The sequence below is a fragment of the Brachionichthys hirsutus genome, unplaced genomic scaffold (genome assembly GCF_040956055.1).
Source record: "Brachionichthys hirsutus isolate HB-005 unplaced genomic scaffold, CSIRO-AGI_Bhir_v1 contig_1054, whole genome shotgun sequence".
Classification (NCBI taxonomy): domain Eukaryota; kingdom Metazoa; phylum Chordata; class Actinopteri; order Lophiiformes; family Brachionichthyidae; genus Brachionichthys; species Brachionichthys hirsutus.
The window spans coordinates 19,584-30,318 of record NW_027180768.1 but is presented as its reverse complement, the minus strand read 5'-3'; the positions used below and the strand labels follow the sequence as shown (position 1 = coordinate 30,318).

Sequence of the window (10,735 nt, the reverse complement as noted above, 5' to 3'; positions counted from 1 at the left end):
CACTGTGGAGCCCTGTAGCACCTCCCACTGTGGAGCTCTGCAGCACCTCCCACCGTAGAGCTCTGCAGCACCTCCCACTGTGGAGCCCTGCAGCACCTCCCACCGTGGAGCCCTGCAGCACCTCCCACTGTGGAGCCCTGCAGCACCTCCCACTGTGGAGCCCTGCAGCACCTCCCACTGTGGAGCTCTGTAGCACCTCCCACTGTGGAGCTCTGCAGCACCTCCGGCTGACAGACTCCACCTTCAAACAGCGTCTGTGGCTTGCATGAAACCAGCACGTGCGCACACGCACTCACACACACACACAGCACAGAACGGTGTTCAGTTTGATCAATCACAATAAGTCAGTGGAGTCAGGTTTCAAAGGATTTAACAATGACTTTATTTCCCCTTCATTCAAGTTTCATTCGTTAAAAAGATGAAGACAACAACTGTTATTTGAACAGGAACTGGTCGCAGTGCACTTTCTGCTGCTTTGAGAAGCAGGACTCCAGCCAGGTCTTCTGCACAGGCACAGCCTTCGGGTAGCGATCCACCAGATCCTGGAGCTCCTGTTCACACGGATCACAACCGCACACTTCAATAACGCCGTGGGAGATGGCAGCTACTCAGTCACACTTTCAGCCAAGTTATGTTGCTGTCCCTCTTCAGCTGACTGATTTTATTTCTTGGTGTGATAAAAAAAAGTTTTTTTAAACCAATGGTCTGAGCGCCATTCACATTTAAAGTTATGATGTACCTGCTTGTAAAACAGCAACACGGAACCATATTCTGCTATTCTTCTTTTAAAATGTTTTTGTTTATTTTGTAATTTATTTTTACAAATAAGTTAAAGGTAGTTAGTTGAGTTAGTTATTTTTATACAGGGGTAGTGTACAATTAACATTAACCACTAGGGAGCGATGCATTGTACCAGGTTATAGCAGGAATGCTAATTTCCACCTGGAGTCCCTGACTTCTGGGCAATGTAGAATCTCCATTTCACCTAAGCTGCATGTGTTTGGTGGTGGGAGGAAGCCGGAGAACCCGGAGAGAACCCACGCAGAGATGCGAAGAACGTACAAACTCCACATAAACTGAACTGCTTCTGTCTAGATGAATAAGGTTTTGTGAATCAGTACAAAATTCGTTCCCACCCCTGATCAGTGCGTTTTAGCAGAAACCCCGGTGCAAACCAGAGGTCAGATTACCATCAGCGAGCTACTAACCTGTCTGTGGAAGCTGCTCTCCACCTCTGCAACTACGTGGGTGACTTCCGGACTCATGATGTCCTCCTCATCTCCATCATAGGTACACTGAAGCTAAGGAGCATTCATCGCTTCATGACAACCCCTCCTCTGAAAAGATGTGGTCACGGTTAAAAAACGCATGCAGGCACATGAAACCGGGAACGATCGCACAGTGAAGTTAGAAATGCAGCTCATCAGCAAAATGCAGCGATAGACAGACTGGAAGGATATGTGATAAGGTAACGAGCCAGCCTCTTCCTGTCTGACGCAGGCAGGTTGTAGAAAAACACACGCACTCCCCTCATGAAACTGGGGAACCCCGCGGGGACGGGGCTCCGGAGAGACGCCGAGGGGCCCGGGGATTCTCCGTCGGCCTCATCTGGCACCTCCTCCGTGCCACGCGTCCGTGGTTGGGGGGAGGACGCTGACGTCGCAGAGGTGGGAGCAGGTTTCTTTGCTGTTCTGCTGTGATAGTATCTGCCATTTGATTTAAGGGAAAATGACTCAAATCCTTCAGATTCTTGCTTTAGCGCCCAAAAAGATACATGAACGTGGGAATGCCTCTGGACGCCAGGTGCTTCCTGATCAGCCTCTCGGTGCCGTACCAGTTGAAGCCTTTGGTGGAATGACCGATGCGAGGAAGATGTACGCTTGCTTTTCCGGGCGGGAAAAAATTCAGAGAAAACTTCAGGATTGTGTCGCTGAATGATGTGTTGTTTTTGGTGAGATGTTTGAAGCTTTGCTCAACAGGAAGCACTACTAATGTCAGTAGCTGCGTTTACATGGACACATCTAATCAGATTAAAAGCCTGATCAGAATAAAAATGCTTCATGTACACCCAAATCAGATTAGTCTGACCCAATCAAGATCAATCCGATCAAGGTTTTATTCCGATCGAGAGGGGTGGTTTATACCGATTGATGATCCGATCAGGGCGCATGAAAACACTTATTCCCAAATTTCGGTACAAACCGTCCTTACTGCGCGTGTCTGACGTCAGCTTTACGCACTTCTGCTATTCCCGGAAGACAGAACTGGTTAATATCTGAGACAAACACGTTGCTGGAGACATTAAAGAAGGAAAGTAACAAACGGGAAAAATGTGCGAAATAACGCTATGGTTTGAAGCAGAAATGGGCGGAGCCATGTTTTGTTTACAACGGAAGTCGCTACGGCTTCTTCTTAGTCTTCTACTACTATTTCCGGTATATTTGGTAAAATTGCGCATGTCAAATTAGTTTAATCCGATCGAAAGTGTGCACGAACACGCAAATCCTAATCGGATCAATATTTATCGGGTACATGAACACAGTGCATCCGATCACAATTTTAATCCGAACTCTGATCTGTTCCTGTGTTGTGTGGAATCATTTACAGTGGTCAAATTCCTCCCCTAGTAAATATGTTTTGGATTTTTTTTGCACGCGCAGACTGACACATGTACACTTGTCAAGCTAAAAATAATCAGATGATCCTGGCCCCTCCTTTCATTCTGTCATCACAGAACCTTATCAGTGACAGATGGCGATTTAAAGCTGGATGGCCCGACTAAAAAGGATTTACAAGTTCACTATGAACAAACTACATGAAAACAATATTACACAATTTTTTTTGTTTGACTGTACCCTTATTTCTTTTGGCTGCGGCGTAAATCTTCTTCAGTCCTTCATCCAGAGCCGTCAGAAGGATCCCAGACAAATTGTTGGCTTTGTCTCTTTGCTGCGAAACGATCAGGGCCAACTGAGGTGACAGGAAGGAGATCGTGTCAAGTTATCATCACCGCAATCCGGCCGCATGACACTTCACCAAAACTTTCATTACTGTCATGACACCTGGAAACACAAGTATTTATGCTCAGACATGCTGCAAAGCATTTCCAGACAGCAGCGTTCCATTTAAACAGAGCCTACTTGATCCTGGCCATCTAATCTGGACTGTTTGTCATCTATGGGGAAGAGCACCACATTTCCAAGGTCCAAATCTAAAAGAAAGAACATGATGTACTCTACAGGGCAAAATAAAAACTAGCTCTGTTTGCTAATAGTCACACCTTTCATCTTGCCAGCCATCTCGTACTGCTTTCGCGGTTCATCCGACCTCCCTTCTAGAGCGCTAAACAAGCCTCCCCTGCCCCACCTGCCTGAATCATCTAAATAAAAACAAACACAGAAGAAATGAACTTTTCATGGAGACACGTTGCTATCACGATGACAAGGCGGCGCAGGCTTCCTACCGACACAGTGCACAATGACTGCGTTTCCCTGCGCAGTGTGAGGATGAGTAACATCCCCCAGTACGTAGTGTATGGCCGTGCTGTCCGCGTCTGTGGAGCACACGCTATTGACATCCTCCTCCTCCTCCTCATCTTCCTCTTCTTCACTGTCCACAGGAGGCAGGCAACGTGATCTGTAGCCACACGACTCCCACCATGCAATTCTGCAAGACACAGCAACATGCCAAACTAAAGGAAAACTGTGGAGCTGTGTGGGTGAAGGCGAAATAGTTGCTTTACAAGTCTTTACTTTTTCTTGTGTTTCTGCTCTTGCAGCTTCTTCTTTGCATCCTCCTGAAGTTTGGCTCTCTTGGCTGCAGCCTCTTCCCGTTTCTGTCGCCTCAGCTCCAGCTCGGCCTCGGAGAGAGGTTTCCTCTTCCTTGATGGATTCACAAGGGCCGCTGACAGAGAACCCTGAGAGCACATGGAGGAATTAATAAAGAAAATAAATATATACTGCATGTCTGCTAAAATTGAGAGGATCATTAATGTGAGCCCAATGAAGGTTCAAGTGGGTTTTTAACTCGTTACATTTAAGCCCCTTAAGCATCAATGAAAGACCATCTTTAGTATAAAGTCAATATTTTTTTTCCCTGGGGTGGCACCTTCATTAGCACGCATTATAATCTCATAATATAATCATCCCTTCCCCAATCCAAAGGGAAATCCAATCCAAAGGCAAATCCATCCGATCAAACCCAGGAAGCTCGTCTTCGAACCTCGTCTGTACAACAGGATTCAAACTACAGTTATGAGGGGTGATCTAATTCTTTTGTTTTTACACAATGCATCATGCCCAAAGATATGAATAAATATATAGCAGCCTACAAAAAAATGTGTACGTTAAACTGATGCAACACCCATCCAGAAACCCCCCTGCTGCACACTTCTAACAAATGTAGAACACGTTCTCGTCACCCAGGAGGAAGAAACGGAGTCTTACTCCAGCTTTGTTCCGTAACGCTCTTCCCTCTCTGACAGCACTCTGCAACTCTTCCAGCTGCCCCTCCAGGAGACAGTCGAAGCTCTTCTGGTCCTCAGCGCTGGGGTCTTTGCTGTAATCTTTACCCTCAAAGTAGTACATGTGGTCTGAAGGGGCAGGACAGCAGAGGATGATTTATGGAAACGTGAAGGTGTAATGCACGTATTTCATGTCTGGCTACGTTTGCAGGGTGAGAACCAAAAGTGAACGTGAGATGTTTACATGCCAGAGCAACGTGATTAAAACATAAAACATACTGTGGCCATCAGAATCAGAAGGGTTCTCCTCCCCCTCCTCTTCCTCTCTGAGTAAGGGGAAGTCCTCCTTGTCCACCCATCTAGCCTGACGTGAGGGTCCGAGGATCGTCTCCAGTTTCACATCCTGCACAGAGCTCTCTTCTGATGACAAGAGCTTGTCTACGCCAAACGTCAAGATCTCACTTAGCTGTAAATTTAGAAAACATAAGAGGAGGGGGAGGGTGCTTAAAGGTGAACAAAGAAGCAATCTGAATGCAGCTGGGGACCACAGACATTTAATAATGTAGATGACAAGTTTGTTTTTTGTGGAAATCACAGACCTTCAGTCCTGCAGCAGCTGACTGAGCCTGGTCCAGCAAAGAGAAGCGTCCTTCTTCAATAACAGCGTTGGTCAGCTGCAACTTGGACACAGCACGGGAGTACATTATTTCCTCGACAGTGTCCCTGGCCAGAAGACGAACCACTTTGACCGGCCTGTAATAATTCAGTCAGCGATTACAGACTGGATGGGTTCCCCAGGTATTTAGCAGTATTATGCTTATGAGAGACAGGTTTTTGAAAAAAATAGGGTAGTTGCAGCGGGGGCTGGGCTTTAGTCCCTTACATGCAGTTTCCCATAACGCACCTCAATAGCATCTTTCATTCGACTGCCTAGTCTACCAGGCCTTAGCAGAGTACTACATGTGTGGGGGGAAACTGCATAAAGTATTTTTGTGGGTCCAGATGACATCTTAATAATGTCCTTATGAAGGCTACAGATTCGAAAATGCTAAAAAGCTGAGGGTTTGGAGTTGGAAAGAGGCTCGTCATTTCTGCCGTGGGCTACAAGATCGAGGCGATGCGCGCTGCATTATAGTACAACACAACAGTTGCTTTATTTAGATACACGCCAAGAATAATGTCTGGGCAAAATAAATCTAGACAATTTCTTTGATTGTCCTGCATCTGTTTTTTTTACCTTTTTTGGTAAAGGAGTCCAACCCTATGAACTAATATTTCAAGTCTTAATATGCGTGACCCTAATGATGGAATCAGGATAACATGTCGGAATCATTTTTCACCTATTTTGACCAATCCGATGGCAGCGCGCCGCAGCCTGCAGGTCATTTTGTGGGTTGAAGTCGCTGTCCGTGAAAATAACGGTGTCAGCAGCTGTGAGGTTCAAGCCCACTCCCCCTGCAAAAGACAGTTTGTTAAGCAGCCAAAGAACAACGTCCGGAAAGAGTGCAAACTAAACTTGCAGTTATTTCTGCTTATTTACTCATGCAGCTTCAAGAAAACCAAAGAAAACCCAACAATCTGTGGCAGGAAATTGTCTTGTCTAACATTCATGTTTTCACCGGTGTGCCATCCTGCCACAGCGCTTATCTTTATCATCAGTCTACTTTCCTCTCAGCTACTTCTCCGAACTTAGCACAGGATCCAGATGTGCAGGAAAGCTTGCAAGACAGTCACTGCTGACATGCAGAATAACCCCATACTTGGCACCATGTGTACAGGATGCATTCAATCCCGATTCTGATGCCTTTAACAACTACTGTATTCTCACAACACATCTAATATAGAAGCTGAGATGTTTGTGATATAAATGTATAAATGAAATTCAAATTAAATACATGATACCTGATGGTGTTCGGTTTAATCCTTAACGTAATAAGAAAGGGTTTCAGTCACCTGCTTTAGTGCTGAGTAGAAAAACAAAGATGTCTTTGGTGCTGAAGTTTTTCACTGCTAGATTTCGTTCCTCCCCCCGGACTGACCCGTCCAAACGTTCGTAACTATAACCTGAGGGCAAAGGTTCAATTTAGCACTTATCTCTGAGGAGAAAACTACAAAGTACACAGTTTAAACGTTGCGGTAAGCCATGGCGTTTGTGATGGTGACAATAGCTAAGTGCAACAACCTCACTTCTTGATGTCTCAGAAGAATGTGTAAGAAAGCGTAATAGGTTGCTGAATTGTGAAGCTACAGGATCCATGTTGTATATATATTTTTTAATTGATTGTAATGCTTTCAAAGTCATTGAAACATCAGACGCTTCAGGTCTGTGAAGCATCAGTGAAAAAGCCTCGGCGTCCTCCTGTTCACCTCTGTATTCCATGTAATCCTGAAGAATATCCAGCATCCTCGTCATCTGAGAGAACAGCAGGACCCGGTGGCCCCTTCACCAACAGCCGCAGAGAGAGAGAGAGAGAGAGAGAGTCAAAGCGACAGGACTCTGTTCATAGAGGAATAAGGGTGGAAAACACAACAGCTATACAGCCACAGTCCAGATGCGGGCGATAGGGGGCTGAACGAGGTCAGGTATTCACCACCTTCCGTACTCGTCTCCTGTGCGTCTCCCGTGTTGCGTTTCCAGTAGTTACGTGATTTAATGGCTGCATCTGAGTATCGATAAACGTGACCGCTGTGTCTGCGTAAGTGATTTTGCACCCCAGTACTAGCGGAGTACATCGACTATATGTGCAATCCTCAAAAAGAAGGATGCTCTCAAGAACACAAAGTTTCCAAACTATTATAACTATTATATTATAACTATTACGTGTAAGTGTACATGTAAAAGTACAATTACGGTATAACAACGCCCCACACTGCTCACCGCCATTAGCGCTACCGTCTGTCTCGAAGTTAATCTCATCATAAAACCACATTTTATATTACAATAATACTGCATATCATTTATTATATCATTGTGTGTGTGTGTCTATAGCAATTTTTTTAAATGGCATTGTTATTAGCGTCGATTTGGATGTTGGACGAGTGATTTGAGTTAGAAGCTCGGCCCAGAAACGAATTATACTCGCATGTCAAGGTATTTAAGGTATTCCTGTACTAGACAGACAAACCCTTTCTGAAGGTACGCCAGCATGCTGTCCAAAAGGCAAAGTTTCCCACTGGCTTCAATGAGATGCTCCCCCATCTCAAACGGCTCTGGTTCCACCCCTACCCAAGAAACAGGGAACATTTAACATTGTCCTACGCGATCCACAAAGATCTTTGTCGCCATTTCTTTATCGCTGAGCACGTCTCACCGTCAAACAGGTATGGGTGGTCAACGCACTTCCTCAGGTTCATCAAGATGTTCAGAAGCCGGTTCTTGTTTCCCTGATCATTCCCGAAAGCCTCTGAAAACAAGAGATTCGTGAAAACAGAGTGTGTAATGATACATGGTCCAAAATCAAGACACAAAATGGTACACAATGGTATACACAATGGTATACACAATGGTATGGCCCGACCAGCTGGATGTCCAGTTGTAACAATTGATACAACATATCAATTGTTGTATTGTGGGTGGAGACTCTGCTGTTAGATGAGTGTGTCCAGTCATGGTAGTCCTCTGGTGAGATAGTTTCCCCTGGCGATGTGGCACCGCATCATACTTTGATTTACTGGAGTATTTTTTTCATCTTTGTTTATTAGATTGCAAATAGCCTGTACCTGTACTACGCATCTACCTATCTATACTCGTGTGTGTATTGCACTTCATCTCATCAATAACACCCCAGCATCAGTGGTGTTTTACGCCACTATGCGAGCCTCACCCGGATCCTTCATCAGAAGGGCTTTGTAGTATTTTTTCTGCAGAGCCGACATGCCGTGGTACACGACCAGTTCGGTTTTCTTCGGCAGATCTGCAGCCACCTCTGCTTTGACTCGACGAAGCAGAAAGGGCTCCAGGACACTCTGCAGCTCAGCAGCTGGAAACAGAAGCATAGTGCAGGGGACACGGTGAGCCAGCATCGAGTTCAAGAGCAAGTCCTAAGCCTCTACGTAAAGCCTACAGCAAGATGTCTAGGAAGGCACTTGATACCATCGGTTCTTCAAAAGTCGATTTGATATTCTGCCTTCAAGGCATGCCAACCTTGTAGCTGGTAATGCACAATCCTACCAACCACTACGATCGTAATAGTTAAAAATGAGCCAGTCTTTTTCCCCTGTGGACCCAGTGGACAAGAATCTTCAGTAACAAGTACAAAATAAATACAGAAAGAAATTGTGTAACTAGTGTTTTCTAAAATCTTCTCACCAAAACATTTGTTTTTTTGCCATGTTGGTTAAAAAACTCTGGATGTTTCATTCTCCACTTGCAGTTAAAACAGACGCAGAGAGCAGCATACCAAGAGCAGGTCGACTTTGTACGCTGCAGTACAAGTTCACAAAGTCATCCGTCTCATCCGCTGCAAAGACGCTGGGCTGAATGAAGCACAGCAGGGAGTAAAGCTCCTGCAGGTTGTTCTGGATGGGCGTCCCTGTCAGCAGGACCCTGAAGTCAGCTGTGAACTATAAACAACACACACACACACACGATACGCAACGACCAATGATTAGAGCGGGAAGGTGGAGCATTAAAGTTGTAACACCGGCAGCAGCTCCAGCACCTGCGTTAAGGCTTTGTGCAATAGTGAATTCTGACTTTTCAGCCTGTGAGCTTCGTCTACCACGAGCACATTCCACTTCCACCTGAGGAACAGAGTGAAGACGCATTGTTTACTCAGAAACATGGAATTAGTGTATGAAAGCTGATCACGACACAATCACATCATCACTCCTAGTAGGAGAGCTATTGGACAAATTTCCCAACACGCTCACCGTCTCAAGAACGAAGCATCTTTGAGGCACAGCTGTCAACGAAAGAATTTTTACGAAGTCATTCTCAACATAAAGTTTACTGTTTTATTGTTCACTCAAAAAAAAAAAGAGGAGCAGACCTCATATGTAGTGAGCAGAACTTGAAAATCCTCCGTCTCCATTTCCTGCCGAAGCTCAGCGCGTCTTTCTTTGTCTCCGTTGTAACACAGCACAGCCAGCGAGGGGGCGATGCTGTCTCAGAGTAAAGCACAAGTTTAAAAAGGTTTAAACGTCCAGCCACCAGGTGCCATAGATAGAGGAGATGGGTGGTGATTATGTCACAATGGAAAAGACATATATACGGTTATATCTGTACATGGCTGTACCATTCCAACTCTTTCCTCCAGTTATCCATTACGGAGAGCGGACTCAGCACCAAGAACAGACCTTTCTTCCTGTGAGTTTCTGCTGCATACAGTAGCAGGGAAATTGTCTGCAGGGAAAAGTTATAAATTACACGGTGCCGTAAATCTGCCAACTGCATCTTTTATGCAGGATCTTTGATATACTGTACATCCAGTCCAGACATCCAAGTTGGCAGAACTTCTAGTAATAATATGAAATATTTTGAATTCAGGTTCAATCATATTGGAAACACCTGTACCAGATCTGGTTTTCTGAAAACCACATCTTTACTAAAGGAGGACAAGGAGGCATTTTGTTTAAATAAAAAAACATCTTCATCCCTGCTATTACTGCAGGTCATAAGGGTGATTGATTGATCACCACACCTGACAGGTTTTTCCCAATCCCATCTCGTCTCCTAAAATGCAGCCGTGTTGATTCTTCAGACGCTGAGCTAACCACTGCACACCATCCAGCTGGTAAGGTCTCAGCCGTATCCCTGTGAGGAGACAACGTTACAGCTCATCACTGCTGGAACGCAGCAAGAAAGCAAACTATCGATGATGATTCATCAATAAAAAACAAAAACAAAAGCACGACTATTACAATACGAGAAGTAAAAGGATTTACTAAAAAAGACCAGAGAGAACAAAACTGCGAAGAGTCAGAATACCTCTTAATCCAAAATTCTGAATGTCGCTCTGTGAAAAAGAAATCTTCTTTTTCTCCGGTAAGACGTTTTTAGTCTTTAGCAAAAGAGCTGTCATGTTTGCAGATCAACAAGACTGGTTGTCACTCTAACGTGGACATCACTTCCTGATTGGGTCACGTGAGGCTACAGTAAGTCACGTCACGGAGCGACACGCCCCTTCAGGGACACGCGGAAGTTCAGGCAAAACAGAACAGCGCAAAAAATGTATACAATGAGAAATCTTTTGAATTTTATTACGTAATACTGCAATTTTAAAATGTTTTCGAAGGTAACTACATTCATTGTGTTCACACTCACATTACCCG

General features: G+C 44.8%; 1 protein-coding gene across 1 annotated transcript; it reads right to left on the bottom strand.

The window, feature by feature from the left end:
• Positions 1-385: 385 nt before the first annotated feature.
• Positions 386-10,485, bottom strand: LOC137916666 (chromodomain-helicase-DNA-binding protein 1-like). Its single transcript, XM_068759638.1, has 25 exons — positions 10,392-10,485; positions 10,105-10,217; positions 9,700-9,806; positions 9,454-9,565; positions 9,335-9,366; positions 9,124-9,205; positions 8,863-9,025; positions 8,287-8,442; positions 7,774-7,866; positions 7,588-7,684; positions 6,830-6,903; positions 6,416-6,526; positions 5,803-5,917; positions 5,062-5,215; positions 4,742-4,928; positions 4,446-4,591; positions 3,753-3,916; positions 3,464-3,666; positions 3,281-3,379; positions 3,141-3,211; positions 2,856-2,970; positions 1,775-1,883; positions 1,461-1,706; positions 1,209-1,290; positions 386-551 (listed from the first exon to the last, which is right to left on the bottom strand). The coding sequence occupies exons 1-25, from the start codon at positions 10,483-10,485 to the stop codon at positions 435-437; spliced, it is 3,042 nt and encodes a 1,013-aa protein (XP_068615739.1). The 3' UTR covers positions 386-434.
• Positions 10,486-10,735: the final 250 nt, after the last annotated feature.